The sequence below is a fragment of the Carcharhinus amblyrhynchos genome, chromosome X (assembly GCF_965287045.1).
Source record: "Carcharhinus amblyrhynchos chromosome X, sCarAmb.v2.hapA, whole genome shotgun sequence".
NCBI classification, from domain to species: Eukaryota; Metazoa; Chordata; class Chondrichthyes; order Carcharhiniformes; family Carcharhinidae; genus Carcharhinus; species Carcharhinus amblyrhynchos.
Genome location: NC_137359.1, coordinates 8,541,682 through 8,567,054, shown reverse-complemented (window position 1 = coordinate 8,567,054; position 25,373 = coordinate 8,541,682). Strand labels below are relative to the sequence as shown.

Genomic DNA, 25,373 nt, shown 5'->3' with positions numbered 1-25,373 from the left:
ATCCGTAAGGCACAAGTGAACATTCACTCCTCTCCTGAACTTGCATTAAACAAAACCATAAAAAGTCATCAACAGCTCAGAGAAAAATGATTGGGTAGTTATTAACGTCATAAAGACAACAGCCTTGAGGAATGTTGGCACTGTGCTCAACTTGCCTGAAGAACAGTGCGAGGTGCAGAAGATTGAATTTTACTGCAGTGAACATTAACCCTTCCTTTTCTTTAACCACCACCCTCCTGGTTGAACAGTTCACCCACTATGCAGCACTCATTTTCCCCACTACATGCTTGGGTTTCAACAGTGGGAGTTTGAACCCCTCAACTCCTAGGGGAGAGGGCATCCATGGGAGCAGCACTTCACAGCCTTATTGCTGTCTCTCCTTACCAATCACTACTCCGACAACACAGACAGGGTTGTTGAGTCCTTAGAGACCCTCCTCTCTGCCCTATCCCCATAAGCCAGCATATTTATCATGGCTAATCCATTTAATCCACACAATTTAGACAGTCATCTTTGGACTGCAGGAGGAAACTCAGAGACAGGGGAGAATGTGCAAACTACACACAGTGACAAGGCTGGCACTGACCTGGGTCCCTGGCACCATGAGGCAACAGTGCGAGTCTTCTCCACATCCCTTTAACGTGTTCAGTTTACACAGCCACATGTTAAAACCCAAGCAGCAGTTTAAAAGGTCATCGATTTGGAAGAAAGCACAGTCAAGCCAAGCCAGGGACACAATTTCAGTGAGATTTTATTATGTGAAAGCAATGAAGTACAGAAGATTGGTGTGCTGATACAATCTGAGCAGAAGCCAAACCTGGAGTCACATTCCCTTTCATCTTCAAATCAACTTTTCTACTAGATTATTTCAAGGAAAAAGGTTTGCTGGTGGTGAGGGGTGGGAGTGGGGCAGGAGACTCAATTAGAACCACATGGGGATACCCATTCTTACTGGAGAAGGAGGCAGGGGCCTGCAATGTACCCAGGGCTCATTTCCTCACTGGATACCTATTTAGCTCCTATCAGCCTCCAGACAAGCTCAGTGCATTTGAATCCCATTCTCCAGCCTGCGTGCGTGTTGATAAATACAAACAGAAACAATTCATTTAGAAAAAGGGGGTTCGTAAATAGGTGGAAAAAAAAGGCACTTAAAAATACAGGTACAAGAGGACTATCAGCCGCTCATCACCATCCGGACCAGCTCTGTGAAGGGAAAAGAGAGAGAAGTTCTTAACATTCTGTCAGAGACGAGATTTCAAGAAAGGTTCCGATTAAAAATTGAGAAATTTTATGATAAACCAACCCAAAAATCCAGGAAAAAGCTATATGCAAAACCTGCTTATTTTTGCATATAAACAGACAGCAAGTGAGTCACATGCAAAATAGCATCATCCCAATTTACCGTAACCAGCGGTAAGATCGAGAGTCACTGTTGTGCAAAGAGAACTATTATTTACAGGAATCATCTCGATTAGAATGAACAACCTGCTGAAGATAATCTGGCTGAAATCCATGGTAATCGGAACCTTTCAGAAGCCCTCCTTCAGCCCCCAACCCGATCCCCCCTCACTCGCAGGATCTACTGAGCACAGCAGATGTAGAAGTCGGTTTCTGGTTTGCACTAACTACAGAAAGTAGCAGGAAAACATTTGGCAGCTCTCCCGCCGGGCCAGAGAAGCCTAGTTGGATAAAGGAATGCAGGCATCATCAATTCACAGCAATACATTAGATACCAAAGGAAGACCATTTTAGCCAAATGATCCCACAAGCAGCAGTTGGGAGCATTTGAAGCCCAGCTTTGTGCCGTTATTCCATCGTCACCAGGAAGGGACCACAGTTATCAGCTGTCACTTACTGATCCCTGAGGGGCACTGGGGACTGCAATGGCGTCCCTTTTAAGCCATCTTTGACAGGAAACTGTCAGAGCAATCATTGTATCGAGATCGATATCAGAAGGCAGTTCTGACAGTAAATTTGAAAAGGCAAACAGCGAATGTTACACCTGCACAAAACGGTCAATGAGTCAAAATGGTTTTCCTTCAGTTGGCTTGGCAGAAGTATAGTTGAGACCAGAGATAATTCTGCCCCTGCCCCACCCTCCCCTTGAAGAAGCCACATGCAGAACATGCCAAAAAGGAAAGAAAACAGGTCAATTGGCAGGGGGAAAGGATGTGACGATGTGGCGTACCATTGGGCTGCCATTCACCCAGACATGATGTGCCTGACAAAAGCTGTCAAAAAGGAAGAAAAATGTTAAACTAAGTGTTTTTAAAAAAAAATACAGTTTGAATCAAGATTTCGACATGGAGTCAACTCAATGCAGTTTCAAACTGGCTCCAATTAAAGGATTGCTTCCAAGGTTCTTCATCGAGGAGGCAGACCTGGAGAGTGTGTGACCAACATCTTACTGTGATGGTCAGGGAAGTGGTACATTACCCCAGCAGCTTTTATTTTCAAAATCACAGGCAAGTGTCTCAGCCAGCAGAGCGAGCCAGTCACTGGGAGCAGAAACTCCTGGGCTCACTTCACACAATGTTAGCCAGGATGGTAGCAGCAACCCTACCTGTCAGAGGGGGGGAGGGAAGGTGAAGAAAATGAGACAGGGTTCCTGTTCCGAGCACGTGCAAGCCCCTCCTCAGGGATGAGCCTGGGATGATTGGGTGCAGACAGGACAAAGCCCAAAAATCAGGGAACCAGAGTTCATCTTTCAGGGAGGAATTGATTTAAAACGCAGCAGTTAGTCTTAGCCTGAGGTTTACAGCATGGAAACAGGCCTTTTGGCCCAAATTGTCCATACTGCCCCTTTAATCCCTTTAATCCTAATTGCCTGCACATGGCCCATATCCCTCTGTACCCATCATATCCATGTAACTGTCTAAACACTTTTTAAAAGACAAAATTGTACCTGCCTCTACTACCACCTCTGGCAGCTTGTTCCAGACACTCACCACCCTCTGTGTGAAAAAATTGTCCCTCTGAACACTTTTCTATCTGTGTCTCTTTTAATCCACAGGTGTGTCGGTCCGCCTTGTTGTCAAACGAGGGGCATGCACACAGTGGGTCGTGCGTGGGCTGCTCTTGGATGTTGAGAGTGGCCTAGTACTTTGTGTCGTTGTGTGCTCTTAAACGCGGACCAGCAGACGGGCAACCACAACAGCTCAGTGACTATCACTGTTTGCTGTGCAGATACATGGATTTGGGCCGGTGTCTGTGGGAGTTTGTGCATTATCCCTGTGGTTGCGTGGGGTTCCTCCGGTTTCCTCCCACACCCCAAAGATGTGCTCTCAGGCTGATTGGTGTACCAAATAGACCCTACACTATTCTCCCCTGAGTCTGACCACAATAGGGGTACCATTACACACGGGGCAAGGTAGGTGTAGGAAAATGCTTTGTTAAAGTGGCAGCGCGGGCTCATTGGGCCTGTTTCCCGTGCTGGGTTGTTCTTTAATTGTTCCCCTCACCTTAAACCTTTGCCCTCCAGTTTCAGACACCCCTACCTTTGGGAAAAGATATTAACTATCTACCTTGTCTATGCCCCTCATTGTCTTACAGACCTCTATAAAAGGTCACCCCTCAGCCTCCTATGCTTCAGAAAAAGTCCCAGTCTATCCAGCCCCTCTTTATAACTCAATCCATCAAGTCCCAGTAGCATCCTAATAAATCTTTTCTGCACTCTTTCCAGTTTAATAATATCCTTTCTATAATAGGGTGACCAGAACTGTACACAGTATTCCAAGTGTGGCCTTACCAACGTCTTGTACAACTTCAACAAGACGTCCCAACTCCTGTATTCAATGCTCTGACCAATGAAACCAAGCATGTCGAATGCCTTCTTCACCACTCTGTCCACCTGTGACTCCACTTCCAAGGAGCTATGAACCTGTACCCCTAGATCTTTGTTCTGTAACTCTCCCCAACGCCCTACCATTTGAGTAAGTCCTGCCCTGGTTCAATCTACCAAAATGCATCGTCTCGCATTTGTCTAAATTAAACTCCATCTGCCATTCATCAGCCCACTGGCCCAATTGATCGAGATCCCATTCTTCACTGTCCACTGATTCTGATGTTATCTGCAAACTTACGAACCATTCCTCATCCAAATCATTAATACAAATGACAAATAACAGTGGGCCCAGCACTGATCCGAGACACACCACTGGTTACAGACCTCCAGTTTGATAAACAACCTTGTACAACCACCCTCTGTCTCCTGTCATCAAGCCAATTTTGTATCCATTTCAATACCTCACCCTGGATCCCATGAGATTTAACTTTATGCAACAACCTGCCACGCAGTACCTTGTCAAAGGCCTTGCTAAAGTCCACATAGACAACATGGGGCAGGCAGGGGTAATCATTCACGATCTCACTGAATGGCAGAGCACTTGATGGGCTGAATGGCCTATTGCTGCTCCTACAACTTGTGGGGAATGAAGTGTCTCAGATTGGTGGTAAAAGGGTGATCAATCCATGGAATTGGGCTGTGAGCAGGAAGTCAATAAACAGTACATTTTGGACCAATGATCAGGATTCCTGGATGGGGAGCAGAGGACAGACCCAGGGATCATTAAAACAGATCGAGGGGCTTTCTGGATAGACAGATGGCCCAGTTGGGAAACAGTAACTATGCTGATGGTCTTCCCCCATTCTAAACAACAAGAAGTTGAGTCTGCTTGGAGTGAGCTGCTTACTGTTTGCTCTGTCCAACACTTTACCGTGTTCTGGCACCACCTCGACCATCGATACATCCCAGCATCTCGATTGGTGTATAACACAATGTGAGAGATACACAAGCAAAACAGCAACACTCAAATCTGGATCAGCTCTCAAGACTGCAGGTAAATGATTAGTACATGCTATAACCTAGCTCATTCTCTCAGACAGAGAATGGCACTTACCCTCATAGTTGATGCAGCCATTGGCATCCTCGTGACCAGCCAGCAAAGTCTCCACTTCCTCCTCAGTCATCTTCTCACCTAGAAAAAAAAACAGCCACTGATTACAGAAAAAAAAGCCAAAACAACTTTGATCATCCCAAAACCAACAGAAGCTGTAAACACTCCCACTCAGGAGGTTGACAGATTAGTGATCAGGCACAGAGACTGGATAAGTGGGTGAGCTAACACACTATCTGAACAGAAAAGCTGCCTGTTAGAGAGAAATGCAATGTGGGTCTGAAGGGGATGTGAGGAGGGTGGGTGGGTTTTTAACCAGAGCAGAGGGAATTCAGGGAGTGTGGGGGGGTGAAGGTGTGGCCAATATTTGCGTGGGAGAGGTGACAACAGTAAGGCTAAGGGTTTCAGTAGCAGAGCGATGTATCCAAACAAAGCATAGCAACACAAGCTGGAGGACACAACGGCTGTAAAGGGAGATCAGCAGCTCAAGTCAGTGAAGGAGCAATAAGATGGCAGATGTGGTATAATGTGGGGAAATACAAGGTTATTTTCATATTCTTTCATGGGACATGGGTGTCGCTGGCTGGACCAGCATTTATTGCCCATCCCTAATTGCCTCTTTAACCGAGTGTCTTGCTCAACCATTTCACAGGGCAGTTAGGGGTCAATCACATGTAAGCCAGACTAGGTAAGGACAGCAGATTTCCTTCCCTAAAGGACATTAGTGAACCAGATGGGTTTTTCCGACAATTGATAATGGTTTCATGGTCATCAGTAGATTCTTAATTCCAGATTTTTATTAAAATTCAAGTTTCACCATCTGGGGTGGTGGGATTTGAACCCAGGTCCCCAGATTACTAGTCCAGCAATAACACTACTGAGCTAATGCCTCCCTACTCCCCTCCTCCCCGATTCAACTTGGTCCTAGGCATTTTTTAACAAAAACAGGATTTCTCTTTAAAAGGTGTGCAATAGCATGACACGCAGAGAGATTTGGGTGTATTCGTACCAGGAATACAGAAAGTTAGCACACAGATACAGCAGGCAGTAGCATGCTGAACTTTATTACAAGGGGATTGGAATAGAAAGAATAAAGAAATCTTGCTACAATTATACAGGGTTTTGGTCAGACTACATCTGGAATAGTGTGTGCAGTTTTGGTCTCCATATTTAAGGAAGGATAGAGTTGCATTGGAGACAGTAGAGTGAAGATTCACTAGATTGGTTCCTGGGATGAGAAACTGAATAGATTGGGTGGATATTCTCTGGAGTATCGAAGAATGAGAGGTGATCATATGGAAACATTCTGATGGGGTTTGACAGGATAAACACAGATATTGTTTCCCCCCTGACTGGGGAATCTAGAACACGGGACGCAGTTTCAGGATAAGGGGCCGACCATTTAGGACTGAGATGAGAAGAAATGTCTTCATTCAAAGGGTGGTGAATCTTTGGAATTCTCTATCCCAAAGAGTTGTGGATGCTCCACCATTGAATAGATTTAAGACCGAGATAGACAGATCTGGGGACATAAGGGAACAGGAGGGAACCCATGATTAGTGACCATCATGGTATATGGAGGAGGAGGCTTGGTTCAATGGGCTGTGAAATTGACTCAATTCTTATACTTTCCAATGAGAACCTGAAAAACCAGCCACTCCAGCCATGAACCATTAACCTCACCACACCTCTAAACGGGTGCCAAGTTAAATTATGGGATGTGTTCTGTTGTAAGCCAGTTTAAAGGCACTGAATTCAGGAAAAGCATCACACGATTCTAGTCTGGTTAAAAGAATTAAGCAGAAAGCTCTCTGATCCTGCAATTTAACTCAGAATTAGATCAAATATAAAGCTTTGTATCAGTCTGCAAAACTCATGGCAATATTACATGGGTAAAATGAAACTTTACCAAGAGTGACCAGCACATGGCGTAGTTCAGCACCCATCACTGTGCCATTGCCTTCCTTATCAAAGACACGCAGACCCTCGACAAAGTCCTCAAAGGTTCCTGGTTCCTTGTTTCTCGCAATGTCCTGAAGCTTAGGAAGGAACTGCTCAAAATCCAGAGTTTTCACATTCATGTCTGAAAACAGAAAGACAAATTTACTTATCCTGTCATTGTCGCAGACACCCAAAATTGCCAAACCGTTGCACGGCAACCACTCAGACATACTGTAACACTGTCATAAACAATGAATTAAACACTATCCAATTACACCAGCAGAACAAGATCAAGTTCCTCAAACAAACTGGAGAGTAAAACCATCAAATATTGATGCACACGAAGCAACTCTCCCTCTTCAGGTATTTATCCACTTCTCATTTCAAAAATTCCTCTGGAATCCCCCCCCCGTCCCTCAATTTTTGTATTCCAAGCAACAAAACCAGAAAATGCTGAAAAATCTCAGGTGCATGTGAAGCATTGCTTCACCCGAAAGGGGTGTTTGGGCCCTGGAATGGTGAGCAGGGTGGCGGTAAAGGGGCAGGTGCTGCACCTTCTGCAATGGCATGGGAAAGGTGCTGAGGGCAGGGGGTGAAGTGTTGGGTGTGATGGAGGAGTGGATCAGGGTACCCCAGAGGGCCCCTCACCCCCCAAAAATCACAGCATACTCTTGTACCTACCTTCTGGCTTCGGGTTCCCAAGCACTTTCAAGACTTCAGCATTGCAGGGATTCTGACCAAGAGCACGCAGAAGATCCCCAAACTGGCTGTATCCGATACGGCCTTCACCAATGCGGTCATAGAGGTAGAATGCCTCTTTGAATTCTGCAAAGAAAACAGTTACTCAAGAGAAGGACAGGTTGCAAAGAGAGCAAAATTCTTAGATTTGAGGGGAACAAGGAGACGTTTAACACGATGAAAATGTGGGTGATTTAGGACAGAGAATACTGGTCAATTCAGAGACCGTATCAATCTACGCTTCAAGGGACAATAAAACAGGACAGCACAAAGTATTGAGGACAAAGACTAAGAGCTTTTGGAAAAATCAGCCCTGTAACACACACCAATTATAAACTAACTGGGGAAGTCATTCCACTAACTTTTGGGAAGTATTTCATCTCACAACTCTCCTGGATGTTGTCAGGCTCCCCACTGACATAGAAGCATTTGTTCACCAAGTCCCAGCTTACGTAACATTGCAAAGGGAAACTGATGAAAAAAAAACAGACTTTGCTCAGTTCTGACAGCTAAAGGCCCCCACCCCCATACACACTTTTCCATTCCCCAGCACTTTTATGGCACAGTGCTAGAAACCCAGGTTTGATTCCCAGCTCAGGTCACTGTCTGTGTGGAGTTTGCACATTTTCCTCATGTCTGCGTGGGTTTCCTCCGGGTGCTCCGGTTTCTTCCCAAAGATGTGCGGGTTAGGTGCACTGACCAAGGTAAATGCATGGGGTTACAGGGATAGGGCAGGAGGAATGGGCTTGGACAAGATGCTCTTTCAGATTCAGTACCTGCCCAATGGGCTGAATCGCCTCTTTCTGCTATGTCAGGATTCTATGGTTCGTTAGTTCAACACCCATTACACCTCAGAACATATTTTTATTTAATCTTTCGTGGGATGCAGGTACCCCTGGCAAAACCAGTATTTGTTACCCATCCTCAATCGCCCTGGAGCTGAATATTTCAGAGCACAGTAAAAAGTGAAACAGAATTTGGAGTCACACATCAGCCAGATCAGATAAGGATGACAATTTCCTTCCCTAAAGGACATTATCGTAAAGACCCATCTGGCTCACTAATCAGAGACTGGCTTTCAATTCCAAATTTCTTCATGGATTTTGAATTCCACCAGCTGCCGTGGTGGGATTTGAACCCGTGTCCACAGAGCATTAGCCTGGGTCTCCAGATTGATGCCCAGCGACATCAGATACACCACCATCCCCCCCCGAACTGGTGTTTAGGAATAATAGGGATGGAAAAAATAGTGACAGTTATGATTAACTACAATGTTGGAGAGATCAAGAACAGAATCTATTTGGTTCGAGCTAAGAAACAAGAGGTTCCATTACATTGCTGGGTGTGGGCTACAGGCCAGCAACAAGTGGGAAAGATCGAGGAACACGTTTAAGAAAATCACTGGGAGGTGCAAAAACTCAAAGTCATAATGCAGGATATCCTAAAGAGTAGATAAGGGGATATTTCTGAAAGATGATAGGAAGCTGGATGGGAGGGTGAGCTGTGAGGAGGATACAGAGATGCTTCAGAGTGATTTGGACAGGTTGAGTGTGTGGGCAAATGAATGGCAGGTGCAGTATGTGAATAAACGTGAGGTTATCCATTTTGGTGGCAATAACAGAAAGACAGGTTATCTGAATGGCTATAAATGGAGAGATAGGAATGTGCAGCAAGATATGGGGGTCCTTGTAAACCAGTCACTGAAGTTAAGCATGCAGGTGCAGCAGGCAGTAAAAAAAGCAAATGTTAGTCTTCATAGTAAAGAGGATATGAATACAGGATCAAAGATATCTTGCTGTAATTATACAGGGCCTTGATTAGGCCACATTTGGAAGTGTGCGCAGTTTTGGTCATCTTGTCTGAGGAAGAATGTTCTTGTGATAGAGGGAGTACAAGTGAAGGTTTACCAGACTAATTCCTGGGATGACAGGACTCATGTACGATGAGAGATTGAGTTGATTCAGATTATATTTGCTGGAGTTCAGAGACCTATAGAATTCTGACAGGACTAGACAGGGTAGATACAAGAAGGATGTTCACAATGGCTGGGAGCCCAGAATAGTTTGAAGATACAGGGTTGAGCGCTTAGAACAGAGATGAGAAATGTCTTCACCTGGAAAGTGGTCAGCCTATAAAATTCACTACCACAAAGCAGTTGAGGTCAAAACATTGAATGTTTTCAAGCAGTAGTTAGATATTGCTCTTGGTGCGAAGGAGATCAAAGGATATTGGGGGGAGCGGGGGGGGGGAAAGAGAGAGAGAGAGGAAATGGGATCAGGCTGTTGAGCTGGATGATCAGCCACGATCAGCAGGTTCAAAGCGCCGAATGTCCTCCTTGTGCTCCTATTTTCTATGTCTCTAGAGACTTTTCTTGATCAATCTGTTGAGTCCAACGAGGTGGGGAAAGCATTGTTACATCCAGTTGGGGCAGCACGGTGACTGGCACTTCTGCCTCAGGGACACGGGTTTGATTCCTGTCTATGCAGAGTCTGCATGTTCTCCCTGTGTCTGTGTGGCTTTCCTCCCACACTCCAGAGAGGTTTAGTTTAGGTGGATTGGCCATGGGGATAGGACAGGCCTGGTTAAGATGCTCTTTTAGAGAGTCAGGGCAGACTCGATAGACCGAATGGCCTCCTTCAGCACTGTAGGGACTCTGGTTCTGGGGAATTAAGTGGACCAAGTGAATTAAGCGTTAGTAGAGGAACAGAGATGGTGATTGTTGCATCTTGCAGTTTAGTCTGACTATGGAAAAGGAGCTATCGGGAGTAAAATATCAACTGGAGGAGGGCCAAATTCAATCGGGCAAGAAAAATCTGATCCAGATCAACAGGAAAGAAAGACAGACAGCAAGACTGTAACTGAACAAGGAGCTGTCTTTAAAAAGAGATCAATCGGGTACAGATGAGGTACAAAAAGTAAAACAAAAAATCCAAAATTCCCTGGATGGCTAAGGAAATTGGGAGCAAGATGGAGCAAAACAAAACCCAAACAGACATACAATCTCAGGTTAATAACACAAGAGAGAGTCAGGCTGAATATAACAAATTTAACAGAGAAGTCAAAACAAAAAGGCAAAGTGTATGAGAAGAGATTTAGGGCGAGTGCAGAGGTAATGTGACCTCAAGTCTGACAGCAAGCCTGGATGGTCTAATTGTTCGAGACCAAAGGAACATTCAACTTGTTTTACTGAGAAGCTACATGCTGGGAGACAATGGTAGCAATCAGAGTTTACCACAAGTAGACTCCCAAGTCTCTCAAAGTCCCAGAGAGGTAGCGTCAGCATCATGTTGTAAACAGTTTAAACTAGCCATTCATTTCAAGATGAAAATGAGTTGGGATTGAAGATAGCTAATTATCAGTGCTACCTGAATGCAAGGTTAATGTGTTTGATGTTGCCCTGGGGAAAGAGGACAGAAGAAGCCATTTTTGAGACCAGGTTGCAGCCTTCAGAGAGGGGAAAGGCTGCTGGATTTTAAGCTCGCTGAGTCGACCGCAGGAGGGAGATAGGCCTCTCATTAATTCCAAAAGATCAGGTTTGGCAGTCAGGGAGAATAATCATAGGAATACTATGCTGCTGGTTACGGATTTAAGGAAATTGATGGAAAAAACCTTGGCAACTTATAGAATCCTTACTGTGCAGAAAGAGGCAATTTAGCCCATCGAGTCTGCACCAACTCTCCATCAGAGTATCTTACCCAGGTCCTCTCCCCGACCTTATCCCATGTAATTAAAATTTGGCAAAACAGGAACTCATTAGAAACTGGGGGCAAATGTGGACTGTAAATTCCTTGGTGTGTCACAGGGGAACTGTAGTTTCTAATATCAGTTGCCTACAAAAAAAGTGTTCAGTTAATAGCATTTAAGTTATTGGTTATAAATATAGTTTAAAACATAAAACCTTGACGTATAGAATTCCTATAGTGCAGGAGGCCATTTGGCCTGTCAAGTCTGCACCAACTCTGACAGAGCATCCCACCCAGATCCCATCCCCATAACTCCACGTATTTAACCCACCTAACCTACACATCTTTGGAGATTGTAACATTGGGTATGGAAGACACAACTTCAAACTTTACAGATGACAAAACCTGGGACCAATCATTGACTTACAAGGGGTTTTGAAAGATTAAACAGGGAGACACTGGAAGAAGCAAGAATCAAAAGACACTAAATGAAGAAACAACAACAGCACGAGGAAAAACATTTTTAAAAATGCAGTGAGCGTTTGGAGCGGGAACACGCAGCCTGAGTGTGGAGCGGAGCAGATCAGGATAAACAGGAACTTGACAGTTAGGTGAAGGGGGTAAAAAAAATTGCAAAAACTATGTGGAAAAAGGGCAGGGGTGGCAATGGAGTAAACAAGGGTCAACAGGTTGAATGGACTGTTTTACAATGTGTTGAATTCCACACACACTGTATAAAGACTTCTTAGCTTCTCTTCAGGTCTCTGTCTTTCCATTATCCAGGCGACCAATAATAAAGCAGAAATGAGCGAGGAAAGGAGAACGGGCTGCTTCCTCTGACTGGGAGGATGGCTGAGGGCTGGGCCTGCTAGCGAAGGCAGAGACAGGATCTTTCACCTTATTTGGAGCGAGTGAGTGAGTTGTTATTCAGCCTGGGGAAGGGAAAGGCGCAGTTTCCGGTCTCTGCAGCCACTGACTCAGTCAAAGGGGGCAAAGGCCAGGAGGGAGGCAGCGAGAGGGGCTGAGGCATTGTCTGAGCCTTCAGCAGTAATTCAGGCTGAGAGTTCCTCCCCATAGGGACTGCCCTCCCTGAGGGGGGCAATCTGGATTGAGCCAACAGGCTTGAAAAATAAACCCACCTCATCAACAGCTGCAAACAAAGACACAGACTTACCAGCAATTTGATCTTCTGTAAAATCACACTGCAATAAAAAACACACACACAGCAATGTCAGGAGCAAGGAAGTTATCCCTTCACCCACCACCCCCCCCCCCCTCCTTCTCCTTCACCCACCACCCCCCCCCCTCCTTCTCCTTCACCCACCACCCCCCCCCTCCTTCTCCTTCACCCACCACCCCCCCCCCTCCTTCTCCTTCACCCACCACCCCCCCCCCTCCTTCTCCTTCACCCACCACCCCCCCCCCTCCTTCTCCTTCACCCACCACCCCCCCCCCCCTTCTCCTTCACCCACCACCCCCCCCCCTCCTTCTCCTTCACCCACCACCCCCCCCCCTCCTTCTCCTTCACCCACCACCCCCCCCCCCCTTCTCCTTCACCCACCACCCCCCCCCCCCTCCTTCTCCTTCACCCACCACCCCCCCCCTCCTTCTCCTTCACCCACCACCCCCCCCCCTCCTTCTCCTTCACCCACCACCCCCCCCCCTCCTTCTCCTTCACCCACCACCCCCCCCCCCTCCTTCTCCTTCACCCACCACCCCCCCCCCCTCCTTCTCCTTCACCCACCACCCCCCCCCCTCCTTCTCCTTCACCCACCACCCCCCCCCCACTTCACCCTCACCCCCTCCCCCTCACCCCCTCCTTCTCCTTCACCCTCACCCTTCCTTCCTTTTCTCCCCTCTAGGGGTGGTACAGTTGTTAGCACTGCTGTTTCACAGCGCCAGGGGCCCGGGTTCCCTTCCCGTCTTGGGTCATTGTTAATGTGAAGCTACTTGTGAGAGTAATGAATAGACTTTAGCTGGATGAACTCACCATGGTTCTTCTCTCACTATCTCTCCCTCTCTCTCACACACACTCAGCGCCGCTCCCTCCGTCTGCCTCTCTTTGTCGGCCTCTCCCAGTGGATTGACAGCTCTTCTGTCCAATCACAGACGCCGCATTCTCCTGGATCTCCGCGCCTTCCAATCAGCAGCAGGCTGCTCACTGGGACCGCCTCCCCGCGGACCAATGGACGAGGAGCGCCTCCGGAATGCCTGGCATCCCCCTGACCTCATCCCTGCTCCGCAGCGCCAGGCGCGCATAGTGGCCAGAGGTGGCGGCGCAGAGGCGGCTCTGTGTGGGCCGCCTGTGCTGAGGGCCGCGGAGCTCCATTTTGAATAGAGTGCAGAATCAAGGAAAAGGACTGGATAAAACGGAACAGCTCCAAGGGGGACTGCGGAAGGGTGAGAAAATCATGATGCCAAGCACATCATGCGATGCTTGCACACAAACATAGAGGAAAGGGTTGACATGCTGCCAGATAAAACAAAATGGCTGAAGGCAACAGTCACATCTGGCCACAGAAAAGAAAGATCACATCTCATGGTAAGACTGCGGACAACTGGACAGCAAATGTGCACACATCTTCACCACCCATGTGCAAACAGAGAGTCCCCACCCAACACACCAACTCACAGCAGCCCCAATAGCCATACAAACCCTACAGTGCAGAAGGAAGCCATTAGGCTCATGCAGACAGTACCAATCCTCAATCCCAGCCAGGCTCAATCCCCTTAACCCCATGCATTTACCCTGCCAGGCCCCCTGATACCAAGGGGCAAATTACCATGGCCAATCCCACATTATGAAAATCACCAACCAAAGCTATGCCAGGCATTTACCAATACGGAAACACGAACCCACACAACCCACATACGCCATGTATTAATAGGGACTCTCGAAACGACACCACCCGCACTGTCCCCACCGTGTACCAATAGGGGAATCACTAACCCTCACCACCCCCACTGACCCAGCCGTGTACCAATACAGGAATCACTAACCCACACCACCCCCACTGTCCCAGCCGTGTACCAATAGGGGAATCACTAACCCACACCACCCCCACTGACCCAGCCGTGTACCAATAGGGAATCACTAACCCACACCACCCCCACTGTCCCAGCCGTGTACCAATAGGGAATCACTAACCCACACCACCCCCACTGTCCCAGCCGTGTACCAATAGGGGAATCACTAACCCTCACCACCCCCACTGTCCCAGCCGTGTACCAATAGGGGAATCACTAACCCTCACCACCCCCACTGTCCCAGCCGTGTACCAATAGGGGAATCACTAACCCACACCACCCCCACTGTCCCAGCCGTGTACCAATAGGGGAATCACTAACCCACACCACCCCCACTGTCCCAGCCGTGTACCAATAGGGGAATCACTAACCCACACCACCCCCACTGTCCCAGCCGTGTACCAATAGGGAATCACTAACCCTCACCACCCCCACTGTCCCAGCCGTGTACCAATAGGGGAATCACTAACCCACACCACCCCCACTGTCCCAGCCGTGTACCAATAGGGAATCACTAACCCACACCACCCCCACTGTCCCAGCCGTGTACCAATAGGGGAATCACTAACCCACACCACCCCCACTGTCCCAGCCGTGTACCAATAGGGAATCACTAACCCACACCACCCCCACTGTCCCAGCCGTGTACCAATAGGGGAATCACTAACCCACACCACCCCCACTGTCCCAGCCGTGTACCAATACAGGAATCACTAACCCACACCACCCCCACTGACCCAACCGTGTACCAATAGGGGAATCACTAACCCACACCACCCCCACTGTCCCAGCCGTGTACCAATAGGGAATCACTAACCCACACCACCCCCACTGTCCCAGCCGTGTACCAATAGGGAATCACTAACCCACACCACCCCCACTGTCCCAGCCGTGTACCAATAGGGGAATCACTAACCCACACCACCCCCACTGTCCCAGCCGTGTACCAATAGGGAATCACTAACCCACACCACCCCCACTGTCCCAGCCGTGTACCAATAGGGGAATCACTAACCCACACCACCCCCACTGTCCCAGCCGTGTACCAATAGGGGAATCACTAACCCACACCACCCCCACTGTCCCAGCCGTGTACCAATAGGGGAATCACTAACCCACACCACCCCCACTGACCCAGCCGTGTACCAATAGGGGAATCACTAACCCTCACCACCCCCACTGTCCCAGCCGTGTACCAATAGGGAATCACTAACCCACACCACCCCCACTGTCCCAGCCGTGTACCAATAGGGAATCACTAACCCACACCACCCCCACTGACCCAGCCGTGTACCAATAGGGGAATCACTAACCCACACCACCCCCACTGTCCCAGCCGTGTACCAATAGGGAATCACTAACCCACACCACCCCCACTGACCCAGCCGTGTACCAATAGGGGAATCACTAACCCACACCACCCCCACTGACCCAGCCGTGTACCAATAGGGGAATCACTAACCCACACCACCCCCACTGTCCCAGCCGTGTACCAATAGGGAATCACTAACCCACACCACCCCCACTGTCCCAGCCGTGTACCAATAGGGGAATCACTAACCCTCACCACCCCCACTGTCCCAGCCGTGTACCAATAGGGAATCACTAACCCACACCACCCCCACTGTCCCAGCCGTGTACCAATAGGGAATCACTAACCCACACCACCCCCACTGACCCAGCCGTGTACCAATAGGGGAATCACTAACCCACACCACCCCCACTGACCCAGCCGTGTACCAATAGGGGAATCACTAACCCACACCACCCCCACTGTCCCAGCCGTGTACCAATAGGGGAATCACTAACCCACACCACCCCCACAAGAGAGGGAGGAGTGAGCGCAGGGGTGGGGGGGGGGGTAGGGAGGAGTGAGCGGAGGGGGGTTGAGGGCGCGGAGAGGAGGCGAGGGTGGGGGGGCAGGGTGAGGGCAGGGGTGTGAGTGGGGGCAGTTGGGGGGAGTGGGGGCAGTTGGGGGGAGGGGTAGCAGTGGGTTGGGGGGCTAGGAGTGTGGGAGTCGGTGAGGTAAGGAGGACTTTGTGTGGGTTGTGAGTGTAGGGGGGGGACAGTGTTGAGAGTGGGTGTGTCGGGGTGGGGAGCAGGGTGTTTGGGGAAGTAGATTGGGGGCGGGCCGGTCAGCTATTTCCGTCTGCTGCTTCCGGTTCGACTTTCCCGCGCTCGGCACTGAGGGTGCGCGGGGCAGGCGGCAGTAATCGATCGGGAGCGGGATCGGGAGCAGGCTGCGGCTCGGGCCTGAGAGCGGCGGGCGGGAGGCAGGCGCACTGACATGGCGGGTGAGTGAAGCGGGGGAACAGGGCGGCTGGAGGCAGTCGGAGCTGCTGTGTGTGTGCCGGAGGGGGCACTGAGTGAGTATGTCCGTGTCTGCCTCCCGTTCCCCGTCCTGGCCCCGCTCAGTGTGGAACATCCCGCCTTTCCAGCAGGTCCCTCACGCCCCGGCACATCCTGAAGTCATTTTAAAATGTAGCACAGCTGTACACAGTAAGATCCCATAAGCACAGCAAGAATCGCAGCTGGCAAGGCACGAAGGCAACTTGGTGCACAGAATAATATTATCCAGGACACTTGGGAACAACTTTCTTCAGGAAGACACGGCATCCAATGGAGCAAACGATTCCTGTGTGTGCTGATGTCTCTAGAAGCTGCCTTGGCATTTCTGATATCTCGATAAATAGCAGACGAAGGCCATTCGGCCCTTCGAGCCTGCTCTACCATTCCTTATGATCATAGCTGGTCATCCACCTCACCAATCTTCCCTGTCCCCTTTAACCTTAACTGCTCAATCTAACTCCTTGAGAACACACACTGGTAGAATCCCTACCATGCAGGAGGACGCCTTTTGGCCCATCAAGTCTGAACCAACAAGAATCCCTACCCAGGCCCTATCCCCATGCACTTACCCTAGCCAGACCCCCTGACACTAAGGGGCAATTTAACATGGCCAATCAACCTAACCCACACATCTTCAGAGTGTGGGAGGAAACCAGAGCACCCGGTGGAAACCCACACAGAGACAGGGAGAACATGCAAACTCCACACACACTGAGCCAAGGCTGGAATTGAACCCAGGTCACTGACACTGAGGCAACCACTGTTCTAACCACTGTGTCACAGTTTTGATAGTGAATTCCACAGACTGACCACTCTCTGGGTGAAGAAATCTCTCCTCATTTCAGTCCTAAATGGTCTACCATATAATCTCAAACTGTGATTCCCTGCTTCTGGACATCCTCACCATTGGGATCATCCTTCCTGCCTAGCCCTGTTAGGATTTTATAGGTTTCGATTATTCCCCCACGCCATCTTATAAATTCCAGCAAATATTATCTTAACCAACTCAATCTTTCCTCATTTGTCAGTCCCACCGACCCAGGAAACAACCTGGTACGTGATTGATGGACAAGGAAAGAAAGACCAGCTTGCCCAACAATTGTGATCCTCTCTTGTGACAACTACAGTTAAATAATTTTACCTATGTAAGATCTGTTTATGGTTAAAGAGCTCGAGCTCAGGATGAAAATGTCTGTCCAATCACTGAGCTTGTCCTGGAAAAAATTCTTGAGCTTGCCATTTGACTTCTCTGGTCTTAGCCATATAAATGTGTAGAATACATATATACTGTCTGTAAATATAATGTGGGTTCAGTGTATATCAATCTAGCCTTTATTTAATATTTCAGCACTGACCACAGCAGTGTGAGCACATAATTATGAGCCAATTTTGAACTTGCAGGATCCTTAAATTATCTTTATCCTGGGAGCGTAACCAGCTCTTCTAACTGAGTGGGAAAAACTCCCTCTTTGAATAGTTTTCCTCATCTCGCTCACGATCATAGCCATTTTTAGGAATTGTGGTTGGGAGATTGTATTGTACTTAACTAGCAAAGCTGTTACAAACTCACAGCTGTAAGGATCTCTTCTGCTGCTCTGATGAGCGCTTTTCATTTTAGTCCATTTTGATCCCCAACATCTAAGTGTTTCTATCTACTGAGAATAGGGAAACCAATGGACTTTCACGGGCATTCAGTAAGATGCAGTATTAAAGATAAGGCCTTATGGAGTTGAGGATTGGTTAATTGCCAGAAAATACATAATGGATGATTGGGTCATTTTCAGGTTGGCAGGCTGCAACTAGTGAAGTTCTGCAAGTATCGGGGCTCGGTTCGCAGCTACTTGCGGTTTATAGTAATAACTGAGATGAAGGAACTGAATATGTTTGCTCTTTTATGTTTGCTGATGATACAAAACTTGGTGGGAAGTGGGAATGTAAGCTGTGAGGTGGACACAGGCTGCACAGTGATATAGAACAGGTTAAGTGGGTGGGCAAGAATATGGCAGATCCTGGAACTCCCTCCCTAACAGCACTGTGGGTGTGCCTACATCACCAATTCAAGAATGTGGATCACCACCATCTTCAATTGAAGATGGGCAAGAAATACTGGCCTAGCCAGTGACACCCACAGTCCGTGAACAAACGTTTTAAAAATGCGGGGGGAGGTCACCTGATGTGAGCGCAGGGAAGGCTGTGTTTTTGCATGCTCTGTTGCTAATCATCTTTTCAGTTTTCCTTTATCCTGGTGCTCAACCTGGAACGAGTTGAACTGATAAATAATCTCTGCAATGTTGGTGGAAGGTCCTGGTTAACTATTCTGACTGCGGGGAGGCAAATTACATTGAAGAAATCCTTGTTTGTGTGGCACAGTCAGAGCTGGCTTGGGTGAGGCATGGTTTGCAGTGGTGGTGTCGCTGGTGAATAGACCTATGTTTGGGTGGTGTTATTAGTGCCAGTATGAAGACTGCTTTTGTGAGTGAAAATGTGGAAGAAGTATTCTGCTCCCCAGCATAGATTGAGTGCTCTGCCCAGGGGCCCTCTTTTGGATGCCCTCCAAGTGGGTTGCATGTCTTGGTTGTGTGATACATATGTTGTCCTTTTAATATCCATACAGGAGGAGTTGCTGACTGTAATAGTGGGGATTGTGGTGTCTGAGTCTTCGAATTATTTGGATTGATCTTTGCTAGTCTTCTCCCTGAACACTTGTGTGAAATGATGATCGTTCTGCACTTTGCTGAATCCTGAGGATTTGTTGCATATCGTATTGAATATGAAGTTGAAGATTCTTAGAAGTGTTATTTAAAAAATAATATGGGGGTTTGTGAGGCAATTTGCCCCTCAATTCTGCCCTATCATTCAATAAGACTCCTGACAGAGGAAAGGTGAGGGGGGAAGAGAAGGAGGAGGGGGTGGGTGAGAGAATTTGAGGAGTGGGGGAGTGGAGAGAGGAGGTGAGGGGAAGCAGTGGAGATTGGGCCAGACACATGGACTGGACAGAATCTTTGCAGAATCTGCCCTCGTCTGTCATAACATTCTAGGTTTTTGTCCCGACTCTCCATTTCTGTTGTATCTTAAGCCTTGTTATAGTGTGGCTGCTGTTCCCCAGGTACTCACCTGCATTTAATTCATCTATCTGCCCAGTTTCATCCCTCAGAACCAGATGTAGCAACACCTCTTTCCTTTTCAGCTGACTAACCCACCACCTGAGGAAGGAGTCCTTTATGCATTGCAGGGATTCAAATCCCCTTTCACCACTTACTCCCTCTCTGTCCAATCAGAAAGTGGGTGATTCCAAGTTTAATTATTGTTCTTCCATCTCTCTGCCTGCTGTAATCCTCCTCAAATTCTTTGCCATCCTTTTGACATTTGTAATACACCTTATTTTCTCCACTAACTGAACAAAGCAACTCCTCTGAAATGCTGGAAGAAATGTTTGAGCACAGTGCTGTCGAGCTAATAGTTCTAGCTTCCTGTAAGATCGGAATCCTTTGTAAGCTTGATTTGGGAGTTCATTTTAATTAGAGTGGAAGCAACATAGTCTTTGATCCACTCACGTCAAGAATAAAAATGAAACTATTTACAGGTTTCTGAACTGAGTACTATCGTAGAGCAATGTCTCTGATGTTAGCAGACTTCCTGGCCTTTCCTAGATCTTGTAAATCCCTCTGTGCACTCAAACACCGTACTCATTTCCCAGCTCTATAATCTGTCCCTGTGTCTCAACTACCACCAGCACTTTGAAACCTTGAACCTCCTTTCCTCAGTACCACTGGCTTCCACTTTCCTGTCTCCCTGTGGTTTCCCTGTTCTTGGATCCCTTGAAACTTCCTCCCAGTCTCTGAGAGCTGACATCAATGTAGTAGCAGGCAATTGAGTCCCATCCCAGTGCTCCTGGTAACGTTGCTGAGCTTAACATTTCTGTTCTGATCAAATCTTTACCAGGAGGTAGATAGGTAGGGTGTGTGTGTGTGTGTGTGTCCTTCACCAGGGGGCTGCTTAGACTTTATCAAATTAAATTGGCTATTTAGATATTTGTTCTGCTATTTTTTTTGTCTGATTTATTTTCTGTAGACATTTTGAACCTGGAAAAGAAGTTAACAGAATACAAGTGCGATACCAACAAGGCTATTCGGCTAAAGTTAGGTACGTGCTTCAAGCACTGAATCTTCTTGTGACTTGCACACTGCCTAACCTCAGCCCCACTTTCCTGCTACCCCTGGATTAATCCTGCCTAGCTCTGCCTTAATGAGATTGGTTCAGTCATTTCTTTCTCCGAATCAGAGTCAGTTTTATGTGTTTTTTTTCCATATTAATAGTTCGCTTTGCTGAAGACCTGGAGGATGAGACCACAAGCTTCAGTCCACTATACAGTCACCAAGTGTTTGGAGATGAGTATGTAATCTGTGTTAAATTGAATCCTGTCAACAGGGACCCTATATCGAATATACAATACGTTGCAAGCTTTTAGTCTGCTTTTCTGTTTTCATCCCGTGTTCTGGAATTGGCTGTTTCTGATTTGCCTTGTGCTCTTTTGTGATTCTAACTTGCTTGGTTTAGCACAGCGTCAGTGGTGGCTTAATGAGTAACACTCAGAAGGTTGTGAGTTGATGTCCTACTCCAGAGACTTGCGTGCATAATCTAGGCTGCTGTTCCCACTGCAGTACCGAGGGAACACTGGACTGCTGCGTCAGATGTTGTGCCAAGATTCTGTCCATGCCCTCAAGTGTACACAAAAGATCCCGTGGCACTGAAGTGTAGGCCTCCTCCTCTATATCCTGACAAATATTCATCCCTCAACCAACACATTTAAATGATGATATAATTTGCAATATCTTGTTTGTGGAACCTTGTACACAAACTTGCAATTACGTTTGACTTCAGAAATTTACCAAAGATCCTTAGACAGCACCTTCCAAACCCACGACCACTTCCATCTAGAAGGACAAGGGCAGCAGATACATGGGAACACCACCACCTGCAAATTCCCCTCAAAGTCAGTCACCATCCTGACTTGGAAATATATTGTCATTACTTCATTGTTGCTGGGTCAAAATCCTGGAATTCCCTCCCTAATGGTATTTTGGGTCAACCCGCAGCGCATGGACTGCAGCGATTCAAGAAGGCAGCTCACCATCACCTTCTCAAGGGCAACTAGGGATGGGCAATAAAAGCTGGCCAGCTAGTGATGCCCATGTCCCATAAATCAATTTAAAAAAATAATTAGCTGTAAAATGCACTGGAACATCCTGAGGATGTGAAAGATAGTGGGTGGGATTTTCCAGCCATGCTCACCCCAAGGCTAGAAAATCCTGCCCAAGGTCAATGGACTCTTGCATGGTTCATGTTCCACCTGCTGCAATTCCTGTGGCAAACAGGACAGGAAAATTCCACCCATTATAAAAATGTAAATCTTTCTTTTCTCTTTTTTCTTGTGGATCTAACCACATGTTGATTTCTGTGTGGTTTTAAGCAGTGCACTCAGCACTTGATCTGTAAACTTGCTTAACTTGAAGCCGAGAGCCAAGCTAACCTACATTTGTAGTTTTTTTTCTGTTGCCCAGAAAGGTGGTTTGTATGCTGAAATTCAACATGTCTGGACAGGTTGTGCAACAAGAGATATGCAGAACACAGCAAATGATGAGGAAAACTGTGCAGAGGTTGAAATGCCGAGAATTCCCTACAATCCTATGAACTTCTAGCTAAAACTACATCTGTTCTTCAAGCCTATTTCAGTCATTTGTGCTGGTACGCTATTATAGGCTGCTGTTCCAAGCAATCCCCATGCCTCATGTTTTACTTGGTTATTTCTGACCCAGCCTCAACTAGAGTATCGTGTCCGATTTTGCATTTAGGAAGGCCTTAGAGTGGATGTAAATAGATTTATGAGAATGATTTCCTAGGATGAAGAACTTCAGTTATGAGGACAGATTAAAGAGAAGGCTGAGAGAAATGAGAGATTTGATCGAGGTGTTCAAAATAAAGAAGGGTCTGGACAGAGTAGAGAGGGAGAAACATAAAAAAACAATAAATATACCTATAGCAATAGGGGAGGCGATGACCAAATGGTATTATTGCAAGACTATTAATCCAGAAACTCAGCTAATGTTCTGGAGACCCGGATTGGAATTCTGCAATGGCAGATGGTGGAATTTGAATTCAATAAAAAAAATCTGAAATTAAGAATCTACTGGTGACAGTGAAACCATTATCGGAAAATCTAATGTCCTCTAGGGAAGGAAATCTACCGTCCTTACCTGGTCTGACCTACATGTGCTTGACTCTCAACTACCCTCTGAACGAGGGCAACTAAGGATGTGCAATAAATGCTGGCCAGCCAGCAACGCCCGTGTCCCACGAGTGAATAATTTAAACAAAAACGCACTCCCTATCTTGGTATCTCCTCCAGCACCATAGCAATCAATATTTGTACTCATTTAATCTGTCCTCTTCTGTCCTTTTACATTCCCCATTTCAAATCCTTGTGTAAGATTTCTGTTTTAAGTCATATTTCAGTCTCTGTTTTGGTATCCTGTGGTAAAACAGTCTGTAAAAACATCGCTTTTCGTCTCTCCCTTTTGTTTCCCAATTCTCAGTCTTTCACTTTGTTTCGGCCACAGCTAGAGTACGGTGTGCAGTTCTGGAATCCACATCATAGGAGGGAGATGACAGCATTGGAAAGGGTGCAGAGGAGATTTAGCAGGGTGTTTCCTGGGCTGGAGAGTTCTAGTTATGGAGAAATATTAGATACTTTGTGGTTGTTTTCCTTGGAGCAGAGGGAACTGAGGGGGGATATAATTGAAATGGAGAAAATTGAGGGGCATAGATAGACAGGAAGAAACTTTGCCCTCATCACTGATCCCTCCACCCAGGGGAAAAGATTTAAGGTAAGGGATAAGAAATTTTGAGGGGTTATAAGGGGTTTAGGGGGGTTTCTGTGCTGTATAACTCTGACTTTCAACCCTCTCAAAATCAACCAGACCGTTTGAAAAACCTCCATTCCACTTGACGCCTCTGTTCCAGTACGCAAAGGCCCATCCTCAACCGTAGTCTTGTACACCTGATATTCTAGTGAATTGTTACTAACCCTTTGCCATGACTTGATGCTTCAATGCATTCTGCAGTGAAACATCCAGGATAACACGCACTAATTCCACTGTTTGTATTGAGTGGGGATGAAATGTTGGCCAGGATACCAGGTAACCTCACTGACGTTAGTCAAATTGTGCCCCAGGATCTTTATCATTCATCTGGGCAGGCAGTTTGATGTCAGTAAGAGGACACTCCTTCAATACTATATTCAGATGCAGATTATGGACTCCAATCCAGAACCCGATGAGTGCTACCACTTAAGTCAAGTTGACATATTCCTCCAGAGGTCCCACCTTATTGACCTTGTAGGATGAAAAGCCCGAGTCTCTCCAGTTCTTCCCCATAATTCTGTCCACCTGACCCTCATCCATCTTGTGAAACTTCACTCTGTTACTTGAACAATTTCTCAACAAACAGTATGTGAATTGTGGTCTGACCAGCATACTGTACTTAACCAAGTCTTCCATTGATTTGTATTCCGCTGGATAATGTGCACAGACCCCCAGCCCTCTAAAAAGAGCTGGTATTGTGCGATGCCAGAAACTCCTAACAGATGTTACAGCTAAAAGTGTTTGTTTTTACACTGGGACATCCCATTCAAAGAGATTGGCATAGGTATATCCAGTGGAGTGTTCCCTGCATGCACTGAATTCAAAATATAATAGATCAAAATGGTTTGGTCTTTTGATTTTTAAGTTTCATGACACTCCCATTGTTTGGCACCATACAAATGCTAACAGCTGTGTCCTGACACCTTTTTTTTACTTGATTAAGTTGCTAGGGCTGCTGAACTATAGGGTAAACCTTGTTGTTTTGTTGCATGATTTGAAGTGCTGATCAGTAGCCCTCAATATTAACCGTACAGCTCCCTCCTCATTTGCTCAACGGTATTTGCGCAAACATTTGCTACAAAGTCGCAACCGCATTGTTTCAATCTGCCGAGAAATGTCAGTGCACTTCAAAAAAAAATGCAGGTTTTCCAGTCATTCTCACATTGCTGTGTATGGGATCTTGCTGTGCGCAAATTGGCTGCTGCATTTCCTACGTGACTATATTTAAGAAGTACTTCATTGGCTGTAAAGTACTTTACGAGATGGCCTGTGATTACAAACAACGCTATGCAAATGCACGTTTTTTTTTCAACCAGATGAGGAATAGCAAAGTTACAGATGGACTCTTAGTTCAGATCCAATAGTAGTGTTTCTACTGAGGCAGCTCAAATATAAATCAGCACTAGACATGATCACTGTGTAACGAAACATCTTCAAGTAAACATGTTCATTTGAGATTGATAAATGGCCCTGGGTTAAAGTAGAGGGAAAATAAATCTTAACTTCTGCAGATTCTCAATCAACATGTGGTTATTTCTGCTTTGCCTGCAGAGAATCAGTATTTGGCTACAAGGACCTTGAAATCCAATTGTACTACAGCACCTGCAGCCTCACTACATTCTTCAATATCAAATACTCCAGCAAAGTTGTAGAAAAATATGACAACCTAGAGGTAGGCTATTGAAATGTATCGGTTGCTTGTCTTTGCAAGGTTTTAACTAACCTGAACAGTGCTGAGATTATGTACTGTGCCATCTGTTCATACAGCAAGGTTCTGTAATGCATTTTTCAGTGGTTGCATCTGGCAAGTGGTGTCAATA

General features: G+C 46.8%; 2 protein-coding genes across 4 annotated transcripts in view; one reads left to right on the top strand and one right to left on the bottom strand.

The window, feature by feature from the left end:
- Positions 1-741: 741 nt before the first annotated feature.
- Positions 742-13,328, bottom strand: LOC145361960 (myosin light polypeptide 6-like). Of its 2 annotated transcripts, none has more exons than XM_080217960.1 (6): positions 13,248-13,327; positions 12,432-12,459; positions 7,518-7,661; positions 6,805-6,978; positions 4,899-4,976; positions 742-1,203 (listed from the first exon to the last, which is right to left on the bottom strand). In XM_080217960.1, exons 1-6 carry the CDS (start codon positions 13,248-13,250, stop codon positions 1,175-1,177), a joined length of 456 nt encoding a protein of 151 aa, XP_080074086.1. In that variant the 5' UTR covers positions 13,251-13,327; the 3' UTR covers positions 742-1,174. The 2 variants fall into 2 exon arrangements, with proteins under 2 accessions (XP_080074086.1, XP_080074087.1); XM_080217961.1 differs by lacking the exon at positions 742-1,203 and adding an exon at positions 2,112-2,231 and having other exon boundaries at positions 13,248-13,328.
- Positions 13,329-13,515: 187 nt separating this feature from the next.
- The window catches only part of hat1 (histone acetyltransferase 1), a 35,548-nt gene continuing 23,690 nt past the window's right edge, over positions 13,516-25,373 (top strand). Inside the window, exons 1-4 of one of the 2 annotated variants that reach the window (XM_080217958.1) lie at positions 13,516-13,799; positions 20,705-20,776; positions 20,950-21,025; positions 25,105-25,225. In XM_080217958.1, the coding sequence (XP_080074084.1) occupies positions 13,745-13,799; positions 20,705-20,776; positions 20,950-21,025; positions 25,105-25,225 (324 nt within the window). In that variant the 5' untranslated portion in view covers positions 13,516-13,744. Of the gene's footprint in view, positions 13,800-16,551; positions 16,579-20,704; positions 20,777-20,949; positions 21,026-25,104; positions 25,226-25,373 lie in introns of those variants that run through there. The other variant, XM_080217959.1, reaches the window with a different exon arrangement.